General features: G+C 45.6%; 1 protein-coding gene across 3 annotated transcripts in view; it reads left to right on the top strand.

Annotated features, from left to right (window-relative positions):
• The window catches only part of TUSC3 (tumor suppressor candidate 3), a 1,466,371-nt gene that overhangs the window by 160,215 nt on the left and 1,282,219 nt on the right, over window positions 1-23,937 (top strand). For 2 of the 3 annotated variants that reach the window (XM_078678947.1, XM_078678945.1), the window contains exon 2: window positions 14,622-14,678. The exons of the other annotated variant lie outside the window; for it this stretch is intronic. In XM_078678947.1, the coding sequence (XP_078535073.1) occupies window positions 14,622-14,678 (57 nt within the window). The remainder of the gene's footprint in view (window positions 1-14,621; window positions 14,679-23,937) is intronic. 3 annotated transcript variants of the gene reach the window in all.

Genomic DNA, 23,937 nt, shown 5'->3' with positions numbered 1-23,937 from the left:
GCCCGATGTAGGTAGCCAAATAACGGTCGGTAACGGCCGAAATTCGGTAATTTCGGCCCTTACCGACCGGAATAAGAGTTTCGAGATGTATGTTGAAAAAAGTTTCCGAATCGGTAAAAACCAGTTGCTAAAATACCGAATCGGTATTTCACGATTCGGAATATACCGAATTCTTATTTTCCGAGTCGGAAAAGAAGAAATGGGTATTTTCCGAATCGGAATATACCGAATTCTTATTTACCGAATCGGTAAATAAGAAATGGTAAAAATGGCATATCGAGATGTAGGAAACCCAAAAAATACCGAATACCATGAAAATCGGTATTTAAGAGTCGGTATTTACCATGGATTGAAAGCAGGTGGAAACCAGGTGCACAGGAGCACGATATAAAAGAAGGCCCCAAAATGCAACAGTGCAACCACAATGGCGGCTTTCTACATAATGACAAGGCGGCTACGGATACAGGCAGCAGGAGAGAGGGTCTGGCTAAGGGAGGAGCAGGTGTATAGGCAGAGGATCACCCTCTTCCAAATGACTGAAGCTGAGATCCTGCAAATTTACAGACTACACCCCAGAACCATCCTGGACTTGATCAGTGAGCTCCACCTATATCTGGAACACCCAACCCCAAGAGCACATGCCATCCCACCCCATGTGCAGGTGCTGTGCTGCCTACACCTTCTTGCTTCTGGGAGCTACCAGAATGTGATAGCTGTGGTAGGTGGGGTGTCCCAGAGCTGCCTTTCATGTTTTTTCAGAAAATTCCTGGACGCCATGATGCAGAGGATGGGACACTACATTGAGTACCCTGACAGATCTGCTGAACTAGCAAAGACCAAGACCGATTTCTACAAACTCGCACACTTCCCGCACATCATAGGCTGTATCGATGGTACGCACATCCCACTATGCCCACCTGCAGCAACTGAACACATTTATAGAAACCGGAAGTCTACGCATTCAATCAATGTGCAGGTGATCTGCAACGCTGCCAACATAATTATGGACATTGTAGCCAAATTTCCAGGGAGTACCCACGACTCCTACATCTTCCAGAATAGTGGGATTTACAGACGCCTTGTTGCTGGTGATTTTGGGGATGGATACCTGCTAGGTAAATAACTGTGAGACACCCTGATAGTCAATGCAGAAGGAGCAATCAAGAGTATGTGACTAATCATTATTTCATTTTCCACCCAGGTGACTGTGCATATGCCCTGCGTTCATTTGTCCTCACCCACTACCTGAATCCATCCACCAGGAGTGAAAGGCGTTACAACGTGGCACACAGAAGAACACGTTGCGTGGTGGAACGCACTTTTGGACTGCTGATTTAGGTGCCTCCATAAGAGTGGAGGTGCACGGCAGTACACGCCAATGATCTGTTGCAAGATTATTGCGACCTGCGCCATGCTGCACAACCTTGCCACCAAGGAGGGCACAGAGGTAGAAATCACATATCATGAGGACATAGATGATGGGACAGAACAAGCCAATCACAATGCAGCAGGAGCAGTGCCAGCAACAGATGGGAGACGGAGACGCGCAGAAATCACCACCCGATATTTCTAATAGAGTGAGGAGACACAGGCATGTTTAGTTCCTGAAGCACTCAGTTCCTGATGCACTAATGGACTTCACATATACCAGAACACATGAACCAAATAAAATCCACTTTTCACACTGGGTGGCCAAAGTTCACCTCACTGTGACCTATCCTGTGTTCAGGATTATTTGTTAATGTTTGCGCTTACGCAATAAGTTGTGGGAGCTACAGAGAAGGGGGTCAACTTGCGCAGTGGTGCCAGGGTCATCTGCATGGAGTCTGCTGCTCCGACGAACGTCCTGTACAGGCATGCTGGATCCACTCCTGCTTGTGGACTCCTCTGTGTCCCCGACACATGTGTTACCAGCAGTGGCTGTCTGCTGTGTCAGCAGTACCTCCATAGCAGAGGGTACTCTCCCCATGCCCCTGGACAAGTCACTGCAGCAGTGCACAATGTCAGTCTGCATGTTAACTGACCGGCGGCATAGCAAGGTGGTTGCAGTTGCCAGACGGTTGATGGACTTATTCAGCTGCTTGAGTTCGTGCCTATTCCTGCGCCTTTCTGTCTGGTCACGCTCCAGCATGTCACATAGGGAACCCTTTGGCACACCCATTTCCCTCACCCCCTCCGCCATGGACTCCATTCCTTTTCCCATGGACTTCATTCCTAGGGCCATGGAGCATATCCCCCGATCAATGTTTGACATCCTGCTGTTCAGGATGAACACCTGTCTATGCATAGCCATGATCCCTTTGGCCTGCATGCGCTGGATCGTCATAGTGGTTTCCAAACCAGCAAAGACCCCCTGCATATTCTGCCCCTCGTCTCGCTCACGTGCCCTACGACCACGGGCACTTGCATGCACAGATCCTGATGACCCCTGTTGCCCTGCATTGCCAGCCAGTGGTGGAGTGCTAGGTGTGTGAACCTCCACCTCTCCTTCATCAGAGCTTTCTAGGATCCTGAGTGGTGGAACATCCTGCCTCCTTGCCTCACATTCACAGGGGACCCTGAGGTTGGTGTTTCCGGGGGCTGTGTCGAAACAGCAGGGGTGACAGTGGCTGTGCTGTGGTGTCTTCCTCCAATGCTGTGGGTGCCTGCGCTGTGGGAGTGTCCTCAGGGACAGTGCTGGGTCCTGATGTGTCAGAAGGCTTCTCCCTCGCAGCCGTTGCTGGTGCACTAGCCTCCCCTCCCTGCGCTGCACTGCGCGATGACTCTCCTGTGGGCAGACATGGACAATGGTCACCTGTGTGTCTTCATTACACTCATTCCTATCACACAATTTCCTAAGCCTCAACTGCTTGTGTATGGGGAGTGTGGCATGGCATGCTGAATTCTGTGTTGGCTGCCTTGATGTATGTTCCTATGACTACGACTACCATGATGCATTGCAGGTGAGTACTGACATGTGTTCTGGATTGTGATACAGTCACCCACATTGGGGAAGGGGCCAGGGAATGGGTGAGGATTCATGTCCATGCATCTTACCTTTCTTTTTTGCAGCTCTGGCTGAGCTATCAGCATCCCCAATCCCGTGTATGCATTCCGGGTCCATGGTGGATTCCACCAGCTGCTCCAGTTCAGTGAGGCTTGGTGCACGGCTCTTCCCTCCACCTATGACTGAGGATTCTTTCCTCTGGGTTGCAATCTTCTTTTTGGTGGTGATCCTCAGATCATACCACCTTTTTTTGATGTCTTCAGTTTCACAATGTGTGACCCCTAGGGCATTTACTTTGCTCTTGATCGCCAGCCAGGTGTTTCTTTTGACAGACTCTGTTACTTGCAGGGACTGTCTCCCAAAAAGCTGGCTGTAATGCTGCACTACCTCCTCCACCAGCACCTGGAGCTCAGTTGTGCTGAATTTTAGCTTCCTTTTTCTGTCACCTCCATCCTTCTGGGCTTCCTGGGAGTCCATGGTGATGCTCTGATGGGCTCAGTGCAGCCTGATCTAATTAAAGTTCTCTCATAAAGTTGACATGGTTCTATTTACAGAATCAAAAGCTGAGCTCAAATCCATGAATGCTAGATGCAGCTTACCCTTCTTGGCCACAGTATATTACCTTATAAGGAGATATAAGTTGAGACGCTGGTCAATGGTCGTTAATCCAGGACAAAAGCCAAAATGGAGCAATGGGAGCACATTATGCTCACTTCCCTAAATGTGCAAGTGCACCAACAAAATGTTTCCCATTAATTTGACAATCTAATGAATCATTGATATTGGGTAAGCCTTTTTTTAAAGATGGGGAAAATGGTTGTCTGAAACCAGGCCTTAGGTGGCCCCATTATTAAAATCATCTTGAAGACATATGTCAAAAGAGGAACCCACAGTGATATATTTGCCTTAAAAAGATCGGCCCATACCTATCTGGCCTGGGAGCTTTCCCCACAGGGCATATGCCTATTGCAGCTGTCACGTCACTAAATTCAGTCTCAAATCGTGGATGGTGGAACCGAGGGCAGAGAAAAAGAAGCATAGAGTAGGGAGGCTTGAGTTGGAATTACATCAGCGTCCGCAGAGTTGGAGCCCTTCATAGAAGCAGGGACAGAATGAAGGTGAGTAAAGTTCAAACCAGTCTTCCGATGCAATATCTGTGTCAAGACCGGATTCCTCGGTTCTCTTCAAATAATTATTATTCACCGTCTTCTAAACTTCTTTGCTATCTTCAAGGTCACTTTCCCATACTAGGGATTGATAAGCTTCCCCACTAATAGTTTTCATCCGGGCCCTTAAAGCTTTCTTGTACACAACCCTTCATCTGTGGCCCCACTCTAAATTCCCAGAAACTTCTTTAAGTGCTGCCAACAGCTGATTATGAGCCTTAGTACAGCTGGCATCAAACCAATTAGCGTTATTCCCATTGTTAGATGTGTTTGGGAGCATGAGTCTAGCTCATAATCACACCATTATTCTTTGTGTACAACATCAGCAATGGGGAACTGGCCTTTACTGAGAATAAAATAAAGATAATTATTGTTAGACCTCGCAGTTTTTTAAAACGTGCGATGAAAATAAACAAAAAGTGGTGCATGGATATAACAATCCCTTCTAACGGCAAAAGTACCCAAAGCGCACTTCGTTGTAAAAGTCCCACTGACCATATGACAGGAAATAGGCATATCCCAATACGAAAAATGACATCAACCTCAGAATGTACTTGACCCAATCGTAGTCTGGATAAAAGAGCTAACTGTGCGCTATAGCCCTGAATTCCCACTCCACAAATAATATGGGGGGGGTACATAGCCACAAGAGGGATGCAAAAATATATATATATACCTCCTCCTGGTGCCAGCCTGCGCACTGAGTTAGAAGGTATATCCAACCAACTAACACACCCCAACACCAAAAAACACACACGACCCAGTACAGAGAAAATTAGCAAAATGGTGGCGCAATCATACAGCACCCCTTGAACTTGCCTGGAAAATCTTCCAATTGTGTATGGCAGGTACGCCTGGCAAAAATGTAGATTGGACGCCATCATGGACTCGCAATTTAAAACATCGCAGCTGTGTGTGTGGTGTCCCAGAGTGCTTGCATCACAGCCATAGTGCACGGCCCTTCTAGTTCATAGTCAGTGTAACAGTTGGTGGTTTAGTAGCCAACTCTGTGTACCCCCCCACATCCGCAGGCATGGCGTGGCCTGCGGGGTTGAAATAAAAGAAGGGCGTCACTTCCGGCCTGTAAGCTAGTGTGTTCTGCTGTCTGTCCACTTGGGCCCTTATAGGCATTCCAGGGCCCAACACTACACTGGCGACAAGCAGAGGAGGCCTGACCCTCGCTCGCACCTCGCGCTGCTCCGTGAAGCAGCTGCCTCCTGTGCGCTCCAATGCGGCTCTGTACCGCGTATGTCAAAGGCTGCCGGGCGTCGGCAGAGTGTGCGCGGCCCGCCCCCACCTTGGCGGAGGCCGCGTTTGATTTGGGTCGCATCGCTGGAGTCCGTGCCTCCACCGGACGCCTCACTGAAGCAAGCCCAGGCCGGGCTGCTTAAGAGGGCCCGCCCCCGCCGTGCAACAGCGCTCTGGGCCCTGTTTGGATGTCGAGCTACCCGGGGCCTCACCTGCACAGCTAGACTGGCTGACTGCAGTTCGTCTCAGCCTCGCCTGCTTCCATCAAGCATTGGTACATGCAAGAAAAAAAAGAACAAAAGAAGAAATCAAGTAGGAGAAAGAGGGGGAACCAGCCCACAGAGCACCCAGGGTAGAGACTGGCAGTAAGACCGAGCACCACGTGAGACACCCTGTGCCATCCTCCCCTAGGACCTGCCGGAGCACGTGGCTGACCACCAGCCTAAGGGCAGTCAGGAGCACCCACCGCTGGACGCAATGGGAGATGGTGACCAAGCCGCAGCCCGCATTCCATTCCAACACGCAGCGTCAGGAGTCCTACCTCCTTTCAGTGAGTTAGAAGATCCTGCATCAGCCTCCCCCCGATGGAAGATATGGATCGAACGTCTCAACAACTATTTCGTTGCGACCAGAGAGACGGACATCGCAGTAAAGAGGTCTTTGCTGTTACACGTTGTGGGGGACGACATTTTTAAACTCTTCAAGCATCTATCCAACACAGGAGCGGCAGATGACTACGATGCAGCAGTAACAGTGCTAAATGGACATTTTGATCCGCAACTAAACCCTGATTTCGAAGTCTTCAAACTCAGACAAGCCTGCCAGAGGGAGGGAGAATCGATGTACATGTTCTATCCACGTCTCCGAGATCTTGCCAGCACGTGCACTGACGAGAACCAGCCAAAAGAGATCAGAAAACAACTAATTCAAGGGTGCCAGGACAAGACCTTAAGAGGACTCATCTTGCGGAAACCAAGAATCACGCTTGAAGACATGCTCATCCTAGCGAGATCACATGACCTGCCAGCAGCTAGAGCAAATGAGATGGATCAAGCCTTAACCAAGCCCCACAGGAAGTCGGACTCCATCAAGACAGAGCGGGCCGATGCCATTCGGACCAAATCCAGAGGAGATACATTCAGTGGACCGAAGGGAGAAGCTTTAAGATCAAGATGCGGGTACTGTGGCCATGATCCACACGCCGCCAAAGACTGTCCGGCCCAAGGGAGAACCTGTTCCAACTGTGGGATACCCAATCACTTTGCATCGGTCTGCAGACGGCGCAACAGAAACCGAGAGTTCCGCGGGCAGAAGCCCCCAACGCAAGCCGTTCGGCAATTGTCAGTAACAGATGCTGCGTCACCGGAACACATGCAGAGAAAGCCAGCGAAACACCTGCAGACAGTAGAAGATTCCTCAGACGACGATGAAGAAGAGGGATCTATGACAGAATATCGACAGACAAAATATCGACCTACAGAAACTTCGAGGCTGGAATATCGAAGGCAAGTATATCGACATCCTATGTACAACATGGTAAGTACAAAAATATCGAAACAAAAATATCGATGTTAAAAATATCGTAATTAAAAATATCGTTTTATATCTGTTAAAATAAAGTAAATAATACTTATAAATAAAATAAACATTGTTAAAAATATTTAGTAATGTTTAAAATTGATAAATAGATATATAAGAATATAACATTAAACACATATGTAAAATATATAATATATATTTACTTAATAATACATTTTAATATTTACTTTAATTACTTATACATTTTTTAAAAATACTATAAATTACAACTAGATCTTCACACATAACATAATTACATATAAAAGTAAATAATTATTTTTAATAAATTAAAAAAATTAAATATACTTTCAATATTTTTAAAATTAATAACATAATACATTATCTAAATCAATTCTAAATAATAAATAAAACTACTATTTAAAGTCCCAAAAAATCGACAGTATTAAAAACATTGGATAGCGTAAAATGTAAAATTACTATTCCCACTCCAGAAAATGCAAAATTAGGGAAAACATTATATAGCATAGAGATAAAAATTACTATTACCACTCCAGAGAGTGAAACAGTAAAGAAAACATTGGATAGCGTAGGAGGAAAAAATACTATTCCAACTCCAGTGAGTGCAACAGTAGGGAAAGCACTGGATAGCGTAGGGGTAAAAATTACTATTCCTACTCCAGATAGTGAAACAGTAGTGAAAGCGCTGGATAGCATAGGAGTAAAAATTACTATTCCCACTCCAGAGAGTGCAACAGTAGGGAAAGCGCTGGATAGCGTAGGAGTAAAAATTACTATTCCAACTCCAGTGAGTGCACCAGTAGGGAAGGCGTTGGATAGCGTAGGGGTAAAAATTACTATTCCAACTCCAGAGAGTGAAACAGTAGGGAAAGCGCTGGATAGCGTAGGGGTAAAAATTACTATTCCAACTCCAGAGAGAGCAACTGTAGGGAAAGCGTTGGATAGCGGGTGGGTAAAAATTACTATTCCCACTCCAGAGAGTGCAACAGTAGGGAAATCATTGGATAGCGTAGGGGTAAAAATTACTATTCCAACTTCAGAGAGTGCAACAGTAGGGAAAGCGTTGGATAGCGTAGGGTTAAAAATTACTATTCCCACTCCAGAGAGTGCAACAGTAGGGAAAGCGTTGGATAGCGTATGGGTAAAAATTACTATTCCAACTCCAGAGAGTGCAACAGTAGGAAAAGCGTTGGATAGCGGGTGGCTAAAAATTACTATTCCCACTCCAGAGAGTGCAACAGTAGGGAAAGCGTTGGATAGCGTAGGGGTAAAAATTACTATTCTCACTCCAGAGAGTGCAACAGTAGGGAAAGCGTTGGATAGCGTAGGGGTAAAAATTACTATTCCAACTCCAGAGAGTGAAACAGTAGGGAAAGCGCTGGATAGCGTAGGGGTAAAAATTACTATTCCAACTCCAGAGAGAGCAACAGTAGGGAAAGCGTTGGATACCATAAGAATTAAAGAAAACATACTTAGAAATCATTTTTATATTTAAATGTATTAATGTTTTAATTTTTAAATAGCTAAACATCATTTAAACATACCCATTAATATTAAAGAAAAAATAGATTTGAATAAATAATTAACAATAAATTAACAATACATATCAATTACTAAATAATAGTTACCAAATAATAAATATTAAGCAATAAAATACTTTAAAAAACAAAAGAAATATTATTAACTGATTACCAATTAAAAACATTAAACAATAAAATTATTTGCATACCAAAAAATACTTTTTATAACACATTAATTACCAATTATTTACAAATATTTTCCAATAAAAAATTTTTAATTACCAAATATAATAAATGAATTACCAATTACAAAAATTAATTACACATTAAATACATTAATTACCAATTACAAACATTAACTACCAATTACAAACAATAACTACCAATTACAAACATTAATTACCAATTAAATAAATTAATTACCAATTACAAATATTAATTACCAATTAAAACGATTATTAACTAATTAAAATTATTAATTGCCAATTAATACTTAATTAAAAATACATAAATTATCAATACCAATAAATAAAAATTCATTACTTAATTATAATTAAAATACTTCCCACCCAATTCCCCTATAACCCCACTACCCCTTACAGAACTTAAAAGCAAAAATTAATTAAAATTAATTTATAATTCCGAAAAAGTAATAATGAATTTAATATAATTAAATTACTTCCCACCCTATTCCCCTATAAACGCACAACCCGCTCCGGTACTAAAACATAAAATTGAATTAAAAATAACATTATAAATATATGAAAATAGTTCACATATAACTTAAAACAAGTAAAATACTTAACAAAAAACATATAACTCATACATATTAAATACATACTAAAATACATAACAATAGTACAAATATCGATATTAGTAACATCGAAATTACTAACATCGATATATTTGATATCGATATTACTGACTTCGATATTACTTACATCGATATAAAAACAATCGATATTAAATACCTTAGGGCCGATATTCTGTCCAACGATATTCTTGACATCGATATTCTTTACCTTCGATATTTCTAACTCGATATTTGTGTAGGTCGATATTTACAACTCAATATTTTGACTGTGTACCGAAGAAGAGGTATACCTGGTATCTTTCGCAAGAGAACTCAAGCAACGCCGCCGGCCACAACCAACATGTATGGTTCACGTTGCAGGCACAGAATTAAAAGCAGTCATTGACACTGGAGCGACGGTGAACGTCATGGGGCTCTAACAATACCGATGCCTACGGCCTCGCTCTCCTATGGTGCGATCAAAATCCCGGATCTACGCGTACGGATCCGACACGCCCCTCCCACTGAAAGGGAAGATATCGATACCCATTAAAGCAGATGACCTCAGAGTAATGGCAACAATCCATGTCATTGACAGTGAAGCGGACACCCTCCTGAGCAGTCAGACCGCGGAACACCTCAGACTCATCTCATTCGCCAGAACAATCCAGACGTACCAAGTAGAAGAGCTATTCAACCAATTCCCTGAACTCTTCAAAGGGCTATGGTGCATAAAGTGTGATCCAATCAAGCTTCACATAGACAAGTCAGTCGCCCCGGGCGCTTTGCGGCACAGAAGAGTCCCCTTCCACCTAAGGCCACTGGTGGAGAATGAGCTAGAAGCACCAGAAGAGGAAGTAGTCATCGAAAAGGTATCGGGCCCCACACCTTGGGTATCCCAGATGGTCATCGCCGAAAAGCCGAAACAGCCCGGAGCCATACGCCTCTGCATTGACATGAGGCTCCCAAACAAAGCCATCCACAGAGAGTGACACATAACACCGACAATGGATGACATCATCACAGATGTTAATGGATCCAAGTAGTTCTTGGCGGGTATCACCAGCTGCCCCTGTCTGAAGAAAGCCAGTATATCACCACGTTCAGTACCCACCTAGGGCTGAGGAGATACATGCGCCTGAACTTCGGGATATCCTCAGCAGCTGAGGTATTCCAGAACACTATACGGGAGCTGCTGTCGGGTCTACCCGGAGTGTTAAACGTGAGCGACAACATTCTCATCCACTCAGCGACGGCCACTGACCACCATAAACATCTTCGCAACACACTCAAACATCTCCGCGAATATGGAGCAACATTGCATAAGGACAAATGCCAGTTTTTCCAACCGTCCCTCGAATTCTTCAGCTATCTTCAACCAAGAAGGCATCCAAGTGGACCCCAGGAAGTCGCAGGCGATCAAGCACGCCCCCGCACCGACAACACCAACAGAAGTACAGAGTTTACTGAATATGGCAACGTACTGCGGGAGGTTTATACCAGGTCTAGCCACCCGGGCAGAGCGGCTGCGCGCATTTACGAAAGCGAATGCAACCTGGCACTGGGGCCCAAAGGAAGAAGAGGCCTTCCAAGGAATAAAGGATGCCCTCCTAGGAGAAGCTACGCTGGCCTACTTTAATCCCGCCAAGCGAACGGAAGTACTGGTCGATGCGAGCCCGTAGGGCTTGGAGCAGTCTTGGCTCAAGAACACGAACCGGGCCATTGGGCCGCCCTAGCGATTGCCAGCAAGGCCCTCACCTCCACGGAAACAAGGTACGCTCAGATTGAGCGCGAAGCTCTTGCCATCAAGTGGGCCTGCAACCACTTCCATCTGTACCTCAAAGGGCAACCATTCACCATGGTCACCGACCATCAGCCTCTTGTCCCTCTTTTTAAAAGAACGGCACCTCACCCACCTCCGCGCATCGAGCGCTGGACCGTTCAGCTGCAACCATATGAAATGGAGGTGGTGTATCGCCCAGGATCCAAGAACCTGGCTGACTTCCTCTCGAGACAGCCTGTTCGGTTGGAGAAGCAAGAAGAAGCCAATGACGTCGAACAATATGCCCGTCTGATATCTCTTGCAGCATGCCCCCAGGGCATGTCCCTAGACGAGGTGAGAGAAGCTGCTGCCGCTGACACCGTCTACACCAGGACACTGCGTGCCGTGCAAGATGGGTCATGGACAGATTTCCTCCTCCAGGCCAACTCGTGGACCCAGGAAGATCACGACACCCTAATGAAAATGAGGCGGGTACGCCATGAGCTCAGCGCCACTAGCGAAGGTATCCTGCTGAGAGGGTCCAGACTGGTAATCTCTCAGAGTCTCAAACATCGGGCAGTCCAATTAGCCCACAAAGGACACCAAGGGGTAACTAAAATGAAAGCATGAATGCGAGAGAAAGTCTGGTTTCCAGAATTAGAAGATATGATGGAAGAGTACGCCAGACGCTGCCCGATGTGCCAGCTGACAAGCGGCCAGAGAGGCCGATCCCAGTTATCACGGAGGAAGCCTGCACCGTTCCGTGGTCCAAAGTGAGCATAGATTTTGGGAGCTTCCCAGGAGATGTACACACGCTTGTGGTCATAGACGCCTACTCAAAGTACCTCATTGTAGAGCCCGTCATATCTACAGCTTTCAACCACATCGGACCAGTGCTGGAGAAGATCTTCACCATGTTTGGTTTTCCCCATGAAGTACACAGTGACAATGATCTGCCATTTCAAGGGTCTGAGTTTTCCATGTTCCTCAAGCAGCGGGTCATATCTCACCGCCGGATCACCCCTCAGTGGCCCCAGGCCAACAGGGATGTTGAACGTTTCATGCGCACACTGAACAAGATGTTCCGCATAACAGTTTTGGAGCAAGCAGACCCGGAACAGAGACTCCATGAAATCTTATGGGAATACTGAAACACACCTCACTGTACCAGCCAGAGGAGTCCGTGGGCCCTCATGCTCCATGGACCCCGCCAAGACCTACTCCCTACCTGCCCAGGGTGGTCGTCGCCTCGGCTGGAGGTCGAAGAACTGCAAGAGAGGAGGACGAGACCCAACCAGGATGCAAGCATCCGCCGCCGTGCCGCCCCAAGAACTATCGGCCCCTTGGCAAAAGTTATCCTACGTAATTGGCATCAAGGAGGAAAATTCCAGACAAAATATGAGCCAGGCACCTGGACGGTGACTGCTAACGACGGCACCATGGTAACCGCATGGAGAGGAGAAGTAGAAGTATCCAGGAACATTTCATGGTTTAAGGAGGTCCTGTCAGAACATCCCCGGGAAACCTCAAGTACCCAAGCCAGTTCCATGGCCACTGCCGCGCCCGAAAGCGGGGAGAAAGAGCCGGGAAGCAGCGGAGCCGGCGAGACCTCAGAAGTAAGCCTTTCACCTCTGCAAGTGGTTCGCTCTGAGGACCCCGGCCTGGACTGCACGGGTGGGCGCACCGGCGTCCAAAGATACAGCCTTCGGCTGAACCCCCACCCGAGCCAACGTCTGAGGGACTATGCCTGCTGACAATGCCAGGGTATCGCTGGCTGAGGTTCACGCAAGTATTGAGCCTATGTGACATGTTTAAGACTTTGTGTTCATGTTCAAGAAACGTTGAATAAAAGAACTGAGTTGGATAGGGATGTAACAGTTGGCGGTCTAGTAGCCAACTCTGTGTACCCCACCACATCCGCAGGCCATGCGTGGCCTGCGGGGTTGAAATAAAAGAAGGGTGGCCGTTCGAGGTCGTCACTTCCGACCTGTAAGCTAGTGTGGTCAGCTGTTTGTCCTTTGCGCGCTCCTGCTTCCGCGCACGGCCTGTTCCTCCACTCTGGCCCGCCAAGGCAGCCCAAGGCCCGACACGACATTCAGAGCAGATGTAAAAATATTGCTGTACCATAACGAAAGTGATATAGTAACCAACGTTAACCTAGAAAAAATATATCTCAAGTAGAGTATTTAGAGGAGAAACTGACATCTTTCTCAGGATAATTAAAAGAGCTGCCATCCCGAAATCACGGAAGACTGCTATGGGTCAATCTAAAGACTTGGTGGACACACAATCCTGTCTATATAATACATGTCCAATAACAGTCAAATGCAGGGCAGTACAACATGTATGTACCCACTACGTACAATAGGTAAGCCAAAAAACACTGTTAGTAAAGAACCAAGGTATTCGCGAATGTGTCAGAAGACAGAAAAAAACAAAAGCATCACTCTGCAACACCAAGACTTTCACATCTACATAACATGCATGGGTCAGAGGGAAAAATAAATAATTGTTTACCCTCTCCAGGGTGCGCACATGGCTTCAAGATACGCCACCTTGCGATATCATGGCATGCGTGCATAGATGTATACATCAGAAGGATTGAGTCTCACTATTTTAACCTTTCCAGGGTGTACATCTAGAGTCCATATATGCACCATGCGGTATCCAACCTATCACTATCTAATTACGTCCATAAATAAAGGGAATAACATATCCCAGTCTCAATTCTCCTAGGTGCACATAAAGACCCAAAATACATTACCCTGCGAAATCATGACATACGTTGCATAGAAATAAGCGGTGGAATATCAAGGTTGAACGACACCAGGGTGTGCACATATAATCCATATGTGCCACCCTGCAATATCCAAACTTTCACGACTTCGTAATATGCTTGGATGAAAGAAGAGAAAAGACAGAAAAGAAGAGGCAAATATAACCACAATAAAAAACACAAATCGACAAACACCATGATAACAAAAAAACGTGGTAATATTACCACTAAGACACTGTGTCTAGTTAATTCTCATATATTGGTCCCTCATCACATTTGATCTGCTTATTCAGGGATTAATAGGACCAATGGTTTCATAGGAAATAATGCATTTCCCCATCAGTATTGTGGCCATGTGTAGTTGTCCGTAAGCAACAAATCCACTTGGATAAAGCTTGTCTAAGTAATAGCTCCCTATTACCTTCTCTCTTTCTCATCGGGACATGCGCAATGCCATATAACCAGAATCTGCGGTTAACATAAAGGAAGTAGACGTCACCCTAAACAAAACAGGAAGTCATAACGAGAGACGCGCTTCGAGCGGAACGTTAAGGTAAAGATCGTACTGCGATTGCGGCTTTGCTTTTTATAAATGATACATTCACGTTCAGCACGGAGTATACCTTCACTTTTATTTTACATTTTTAGGCACTAAGTGTCCGCTCACCTAAATTCAGAGATTAACTTGTAAACAATACGAAGATGCGGACCCACTGCCGCCTGAAAGTAAGTTATACATGACGCGCAGACTCACCATGTGTGCCTTTCCAGTCATGCTACAGTCAGATCACATGCACTTTGTCTCCGTTATAGGACCCGAGGCGCCATTCTTCCAAACAAAATAAAAGGGCAGTCCTAGAAGACATCACTGTAAGTACCATGAAGCGATGTGGAATATGTTATGCGACGGAAATTAGCGTGCTCAAATAGAAGTTTTGGTGGAAAAAAAGGTGGTCGCTGGAGGTGTAGCTAAGTTTGTCTTTGTTTGTATTATAGCCTTTCATGTGATAACAGTTGATCACAACATTAACAAGGTAAGAGACTCGCTAAATCCGTTCCCAATTAAAGAAAAGAGATTAAGGGCATCCCCCAGCTGACATATTATTTTTATTCTGTGTTACAGCTATGTGGTCCTGAAGGGAACTTCCCTTAATTTAGGGAGTTCGAAACGCATAGACCAGTTCTTAATGCAGCCTTAGGAGTGTTCTCATATGACACAAACAAAAAAGTTACTAAAAGATATCCCATGGCTTTTTTTTGTAAATAATTAATGCAAAATGTATATATTGTGTTGATTGTGTAAAGGAGAATGTGTGGATAGGTAGTTGGGTGAACGTAGGAATGTATGAAAAGAGTGTGAGAAGTAGAGAGAGTGAATGCAAAACAATTTGGTTTGTTAGGATGTGATAAGGTGCAAATGTTAATCATGTGTTTATAAATATACAAAATAAGAAAAATGTATTTTGTTATGTGTAAAGTAAATAAAAGAAATTGATTTATTTCAGACTGAAAAATAAGTCTATGGTACATATTGTTTGAGGTCAATACCTTCCCCTTAAAAGAAACCAGAATAGAGTGGCAGTACTGGCAGTTATTGTGTTGGATATGGAACCAGAATGTGGCATCTCCATTATGTTCCATGTTGTAATGTTCTGGATATCTAGTATCCCTACTCAACAGAGCTCTGTGATGTTCCTGAAATGAAATGAAATTAAATTAAATTAAATGAAAAACAATGTTATTAAGCGCTAACAGCTGCCCTGGCGCTAAGACTACAACCAATGCCTTCGGAGAAAAGAGCAGGGGAAAATCCCACTAATTAAAAAGAAAAGTCTTGAGCTGTTTGCAGAAGCTCAGCAGATTAGAGTCAGCTCTAAGATGGAGGGGTAGAGCGTTCCATAGTTTAGGGGCTTTGTAAGCAAAGGATCGACCTCCGGCCCTAGCTCTATAAATCCTAGGAACTTGAGCTAAAAAAGCATGTGAGGAGCGGAGGGCTTTAGTGGGTTGGTATGGTGATACCAGAGAGTGGCTGATTTCTGGGCCAGATTTCCAGTAAGCTTGATGGACAATGCACACAGATTTAAACTTGACTCTCTCTCTAATGGGGAGCCAGTGCAACGCTCTTAAGCCAGATTTTATTGAGGTTCTGCGGGGAGTTCCAAGCATTGTGCGAGCTGCACAATTTTGAGTGCGCTGCAATTTTTGTAAAGTGTACTCCGGCGCCCCCAGGTACAGAGCATTGTTGAAGTCAAGGCGAGATTGAATTAAGCCCTGTATAACTATCTGCCTGGCCTCAAAGGGAAGAAGCAGAATAATTCTTTTGACCATCCTCAAGAGGCCAAAGCAGGTCGCTGAGACTTTAGTTGCCTGCATGTCGAAGGTCAATGATTTGTCCAACCACACCCCCAGGCTTTTGATATTATCTCTGGGGGTAGGGGATGTGCCCATGCTCAGAGGCCATAACAGCTCCAAGGTAGAAGGGGCTGGGGGGCCTAGGAGCATAAGCTCCGTTTTATAGTCATTGAGCTTCAAACAGGACTTCGTCATCCAGCTCTTGACCTGTTCCAGGCATGTTGTTAAATTGGACTGTGGTAGTGGGCTGCTCTTTTGCACAAGAGAGACCACTAGCTGGGTATCGTCCGCATAGGTAATGATGTTAATACCATGCGGACGCACAATCCCAGCCAACGGTCTCATGTATGCATTAAAGAGCGTAGGGCTCAATGAAGAGCCCTGCGGCACCCCACATACCAGTGGCTTGCTAGAAGAGACTGATGTACCTTCAAAGACCTGGAAAGTTCGATCACTTAAGAAGGACCTGAACCAGGCCAGGGCTTCTCCCGATATTCCCAGGTCAAGGAGACGGTTTAGGAGAATTTTATGACTTACCGTATCAAAGGCGGCGCTCAGGTCAAGGAGTATCACTGCCACTGACCCTCCTTGATTCAGGATCCGCCTTGTCTCTTTTGTCACCGCCAGCAAGGCAGTCTCCGTCCCATGTTTGGGGCGGAAGCTTGTCTGGGAAACATCGAGCAGATGGTTACGCTCGAAGAACTGAGTTACAATGATGTTAATGTGTTTCTCTAAGATCTTAGTTACCCAGGGAAGAAGTGATATCGGACGATAGTTATTAAAGTTCGTCGGATCCAGAGCGGGTTTCTTCAACAGTGCTCGAACCATGGCATGCTTCCAGGCCTGTGGCACTATCCCACTTGCTATGGAAGAGTTCAACAGCTCCAAAAGTGTGGGAAGGATGACTTTATTGGCTAGGATCAGCGTGCCAGGGGGAGCAGAGTCACATGGAGAACCCGATTTTATTTGGTTTATTAGAGGCTCAAGAGTGTCAAGGTGCAGCGGAGGAAAATGGACCCAATAGTTTTTTTGAGGGGAGGCCTCTAACTCTATAGGTAAGTCCGATTTTTGAGTGGACAATTCTACGTCTGGATCTGAAAAGGAGAAGTAAATTGTATTTACTTTCAAAAAGAAAGAATTAGCCAGTTCGTCACATCGAGAGGATGAATTGTCATTACCTGTCGACAGAGACGGCAGCCTAGTCAGTGTTTTCACTTTCTGATAGATCTCTTTAGGCTTGGACTTAGCCGATCTAATCTTTTCAGTATAGTAGGCAGACTGTGTAAATCTTATTTCGCTTTTATGGATCCTAATGGATTCCCTATATATCGCTTTGTCCGTGGAATCGTAAGACATACGCCACTTTCTTTCTAATCTTTTGCAAAGACGTTTTTTCCCCCTAAGCTCTTCTGAATACCAGGGCGCTGTTTTTTGCTTCCTTTTGGTGCCAGAGGTACGGAAAGGAAGTGCGGAGTCCAAGGAGCTTGTGATCCAGTTGTTAAATAACCTATTATTAGTACAAGGGTCACAAGAGAGTAAGGGACTAGTGGCAGTGAGAATGCTGGTCCATTTATCTGAACTGAGCTGAGACCAATTTCGAGTTGTTCGTGGAAGGGGGGTGAAGAATGGGGGTTTAGGGGTGGTCTAGATTAAAGAGATCAAAAAGTGATCAGTCCAGGGAAGATGGCTGATACTGCCCACTTTTAGATGTTTGCTGTTACTGAATACTTGGTCTAAAAGATGACCTTTAATGTGCGTTGAACCCACGACAAGTTGCTCTAATTGGATAGCAGCTAAACTAGCTGTCATTCCTGTGGCGATAGTGTCTAAAATATTATCGAAATGGATATTAAAATCTCCAAGTAGTGTGAAATTAGAGGGAGATGTAACCAGTTCTGCCACAACAGACGGAAGATCTATTTGAAATTGTTTAATAGGTCCAGGGGACGGTAAATAAGAAGACCAGAAAAGCTGTTGTTGGGTGAGAATTCGATAACAAAAGGGAGACTTTCACAGTCAGCAATAGACTCCATCAGGCAGCGACATTTGCCCTGCGGACGATCTAATCGGGCTATCTGATAGCCAGGAATGAGGGCTTGCACTAGATCATACTGGGAGTCTTGGGTCAGCCAAGTCTCAGTTAAAAAGACTACATCCGGGGTATGCTCCTCCAACAACAGGGATATCTCTAAGCTGTGTTTTGGAAGAGACCTGCAAATAAAATAATCCCTTAAAACCGGGTGGGTCGATGGGTTAGTTATCTCAGACTTACAGTGAGGGCAGAGATGAGGGGTTTCCAAAGGGTGAAAGTGGTGATGGCAGCATGCTAGTGTAGAGGGTTGCAGTTGGTCCAGGGAGTCCTTGTTATATGTCAACCTCTGTCGCTGAAAATGAGCAGGGGGGGTACGGGCACGGACGGGCGCAGATGGGCTTGCCTTTGGCACGCCCGCTGCGCGGACGTAGAGACATGTGAAATTTATATGGCGCAGAGGAGAGTAGGAGGCGTCCTGCAGCTAGACTGCAAACCCCTTAGCCCTCTCAAGATAGCGGCTATGAACGGCTGTAAGCCCCTGTCCCTGTCCCTCAGCACCAGCCCCTACTCGGCAGCGCAGGGGATCGGGGTTGGAGGTTTGGCAAGCTCCACGATCTTTATTAAAATTCCCCACAAGTAAGTAAAGCTACTTGCAGAGAGATACGGCGCAAATAATTGTATTTATTTATTTATTTGTGTGTTTTATAAAGCGCACAGCTGCCCCAACGGGGCGTCCCGGCGCTAATAGATCTGGAAACAGAGGACGCAACAAGAAAGGAAAAAGTGGGTTATAAGCAAAAGAGATGAGTCTTGAGGGACTTTCGAAATGCAGATTCTGTCTGACAAGCACGGAGGGCTATCGGGAGCTTGTTCCAGCGCTGAGTAGCACAAACTTCAAATGTTTTCCCTCCTGAATGAGTTCTTTTAAATCTGGGGGTGGCGAGAAGAAGTTGGGAATTTGTGCCCAGTGTTCTGGCGTTTTGATATGGACGTAAGCTGCTTTTCAAATGGGCTGGTCCTTTACCCTTCAAAGCTCTATGGGCCAGTGTCATGGCCTTAAATACACATCTCATAGCAATGGGTAGCCAATGCAATCTGCGGAGATGTGGAGAAATATGTTGTCTGGGAGGGATTCTCTCCACCAGATGAGCAGCACCGTTTTGGACAGTCTGGAGTTTATTACATAGACCTGCCGTGATGCCCAGGTATAACGCATTGGCGTAGTCGAGATGAGAGGTTATCAATGTGTGGACCACAGTCTTACACAGTGTAAACAATATGGCATAATATTAACACATAAGGAGGGAGAAATTGCATAAAGGGAACACAACCAAGTGATTATAAAAAACTATATTTCATTTAATACATATATAAATGTTCATATTAAAAACAATTGATAAAAAGGCATGAATATACATCAATTATACAACCAGCAAAATATACAATAATCATATAATACATAAAAAAAATATTAAAAATTCCGTAACAGTGGCAAACAATATTATTCGACGCGCGTTTCGGCGTTGTTGGGAACGCCTTCCTCAGGAGCCACAATAGTATCTGAACAACATAGTTAATTTTTAAGTAAATCGAAACACATATATGACTATTTTGTTTAAAAATTACATTCCGAATTACATTACAATATAACAACCAAAAATAACAACAAAGAAATAAACTATATAGTACCTAATTGACAATAACTCCCTACTTGTATAGCTAGTTGAATATAGCTACACAAGGTACAAACTAGTATTCCTATATTTGAGCAGTGGTAATTGTGAGTAGAGATAGTACCTGTTGAGCAACCAATAAGGAGACATTGGGAAAAATCTCTTCTTAGGGTGCCAAGCTAGTGGATAAGCTCTAAATGTAAAGAGATATGTAATTCGTATATGAGTGACTTGATAATACTCACACATTTGACATAAGGGGATGGATCTGTGTATGAAAAATCATTTGTCAAAAATGCCCATCTAAATATCACCTATATTGGTGATATAATACACTTCCAATTGCTAATACATCTGGTAATATCATAGATCAAAAGAGTCAATGTGAGGGGGGGACTATTCTAGTCGATCGATCAAATAGATATAGGGGCTAAATGGTCAAAGGGACCTGAACTCAAGATGTAGGAAATCACTTACTAAGGTATCGATGGTGAGAGTAGTAGTAGAAAAAGAAGATCCCAATTATTGTCCTGGAGAAACTGCCAGATGTCAATGGCATGTTTAACCAGCGATCTACAATTGACCAGAGCCACTTTAAGGGTCATGGAGGAACCTGATTCCCGAGAGAAGTTGGGGCTCCGAGCGTAGACCTGACTGTTTCTTGGTTCGTAATGAGAAAGATGGAAATCACAGTCCCTACAGGCATAATCCTGTTTCCAATCGTCCGGAGTAAGCAGAGGGCTGTGAGGGCACCGAAGGGGTCTCAGGGCCATCAATTCTGAACGCTTGTAGATCACGCCAGCGTGGCTAAACAATCGAGCAGGGGGACTGGCCCTGGCCGCGTCATGGTCGCGGACGGGCGCAGACGGGCTTGCCTTTAGCGCGCCTTTGGCGCGCCCGCTGCGCGGCCGAGAGAAAGCGGCCATATCTAGTGGGGGAGGGTGGAAGGGGCCAGGCAACTGTACCGCCAACCCTCCAGTTCCCCCAAGATGGCGGCTCGGTGCAAGGAGACCTCCGCGACAGCACCTAATCGGCTGCGCGGTGTCTTGGGGAGGGGTGCAGCCCTATCAAGAGTCAGCAAGTAAGTGCAGGATAAAAGTAATGTACAAGAGGCCACAACACAATATAAAATCACAATGACAATTTTTTAAAATAAAGCGCCGCAGCCTTCCCGGCTTCCGCCTCAGGAAGGTCTGCTGCCAAATCTAATGCGCGTGGAGTCAAAAGCACTGACTAAATACAGGTGAGGGCGGGAGGGGCCAGGCAACTGTACCGCCAACCCTCCAGTTCCCCCAAGATGGTGGCTCGGTGCAAGGAGACCTCCGCGACAGCGCCTAATCGGCAGCGCGGTGTCTTGGGGAGGGGTGCAGCCCTATCAAGAGTCAGCAAGTAAGTGCAGGATAAAAGTAATGTGCAAGAGGCCACAACACAATATAAAATCACAATGACAATTTTTTTAATTAAAGCGCCGCAGCCTTCCCTGCTTCCGCCTCAGGAAGGTCTGCTGCCAAATCTAATGCGCGTGGAGTCAAAAGCGCTGACTAAATACAGGTGAGGGCGGGAGGGGCCAGGCAACTGTACCGCCAACCCTCCAGTTCCCCCAAGATGGTGGCTCGGTGCAAGGAGACCTCTGCGCCAGCGCCTAACCGCTGCGCGGTGTCTTGGGGAGGGGTGCAGCCCTATCAAGAGTCAGCAAGTAAGTGCAGGATAAAAGTAATGTGCAAGAGGCCACAACACAATATAAACTCACAATGACAATTTTTTTAAATAAAGCGCCGCAGCCTTCCCGGCTTCCGCCTCAGGAAGGTCTGCTGCCAAATCTAATGCGCGTGGAGTCAAAAGCGCTGACTAAATACAGGTGAGGGCGGGAGGGGCCAGGCAACGGTACCGCCAACCCTCCAGTTCCCCCAAGATGGCGGCTCGGTGCAAGGAGACCTCCGCGACAGCGCCTAATCGGCTGCGCGGTGTCTTGGGGAGGGGTGCAGCCCTATCAAGAGTCAGCAAGTAAGTGCAGGATAAAAGTAATGTGCAAGAGGCCACAACACAATATAAAATCACAATGACAATTTTTTAAATTAAAGCGCCGCAGCCTTCCCGGCTTCCGCCTCAGGAAGGTCTGCTGCCAAATCTAATGCGCGTGGAGTCAAAAGCGCTGACTAAATACAGGTGAGGGCGGGAGGGGCCAGGCAACTGTACCGCCAACCCTCCAGTTCCCCCAAGATGGTGGCTCGGTGCAAGGAGACCTCTGCGACAGCGCCTAACCGCTGCGCGGTGTCTTGGGGAGGGGTGCAGCCCTATCAAGAGTCAGCAAGTAAGTGCAGGATAAAAGTAATGTGCAAGAGCCCACAACAAAATATAAAATCACAATGACAATTTTTTTAAATAAAACGCCGCAGCCTTCCCGGCTTCCGCCTCAGGAAGGTATGCTGCCAAATCTAATGCGCGTGGAGTCAAAAGCGCTGACTAAATACAGGTGAGGGCGGGAGGGGCCAGGCAACTGTACCGCCAACCCTCCAGTTCCCCCAAGATGGCGGCTCGGTGCAAGGAGACCTCCGCGACAGCGCCTAATCGGCTGCGCGGTGTCTTGGGAAGGGGTGCAGTCCTATCAAGAGTCAGCAAGTAAGTGCAGGATAAAAGTAATGTGCAAGAGGCCACAACAAAATATAAAATCACAATGACAATTTTTTTAAATAAAGCGCCGCAGCCTTACCGGCTTCCGCCTCAGGAAGGTCTGCTGCCAAATCTAATATCTATCTAATCTAATAATAAAATCTAATAAAGATACAGTTTCACAGTTTGTTAAAACAAAGTAACGAAAAGCGGGTAGAGCCCCCCGGCTTCAGCCTCAGGGGTGAAACAAGCACGATAGTAATCAAGCGTGCTGCAGAATATCTCTCAAGATGGCGGCTATGAACGGCTGTAAGCCCCTGTCCCTGTCCCTCAGCGCCAGCCCCTACTCGGCTGCGCAGGGGATCGGGGTTGGCGGTTTGGCGAGCTCCACGATCTTTATTAAAATTCCCCACAAGTAAGTAAAGCTACTTGCAGAGAGATACGGCGCAAATAATAAAGATACAGTTTCACAGTTTGTTAAAACAAAGTAAAGAAAAGCAGGTAGAGCCCCCGGCTTCCGCCTCAGGGGTGAAACAAGCACGATAGTAATCCTGGATACGGAATTTAAGACAGCGTATAGTGCTTCCAACATATCTTATTCCACATCTACACCCTAGGACATATTCTTCATTGCAACTTCTCCTAATGCGTGTGAGCTCATCAAAAGGAATGTTCTTATTGAAAGAGCTGGAGTGCGCACTAGAGGCGTGTAGTATGGCATAGCACGCTGTCTCCTTTCTATACAAGGTACTCTGAATAACACCATGTTCAATGTAAAAACGAATATCCAAAAAGTTGATACTTTCTTTATGAAAGGACATTGTTAACTTCACATTGAATGCATTATTGTTGAGGTAGACAAAGTACTGCTGAAGCTGTTCAGCAGAGCCAGAGTATAGGCAGACAACATCTTCTATGTACCTCCCCCAGAACACAATATATTTGGTCCAGGTGGAGGCACATCTGGCCCAGTCATGCTCCTTCTCGTACCACCCCATGAAGAGGCAGGCGTACGTAGGAGAAAACCTGGAACCCATTGTGGTCCCCTTGATCTGATTGAACCAGAGATTATCGTATAGAAAAAAAATGTTCATTAGTATAATGTCTACCATCTCAGAAATCATCTCGTTGTATTCATATAACTCCGCACCCTCCCTATCCAGGAAGGAGCGCACTTGAAAAGTGACGATGAAAGATGGTCCATGACTCCAGCTTGCACTGCCAGTACTAATCTTGGATATAGAAATAGTTGCCTTTATCCTAACAGAGTAAAAGTTCTAGGGTCCTCTTTTTTGATAATAGCGGTACCACCAGCAGGTGATATTTTGAACAGTCAAACTGAAGAAACATTTTTACAGGTAACTTACATCATGTTTTCTTTTTCTACACATTTCAAAGGTAATGTTGAATACATAACCGGTAACAGGATCCCACTGTCAATAAAGCAATACATTTAAAGCAT

This window comes from Lissotriton helveticus, chromosome 2_2 (assembly GCF_964261635.1).
Source record: "Lissotriton helveticus chromosome 2_2, aLisHel1.1, whole genome shotgun sequence".
In the NCBI taxonomy this organism is placed as follows: domain Eukaryota; kingdom Metazoa; phylum Chordata; class Amphibia; order Caudata; family Salamandridae; genus Lissotriton; species Lissotriton helveticus.
This window is presented reverse-complemented; position numbering and strand designations above follow the sequence as displayed.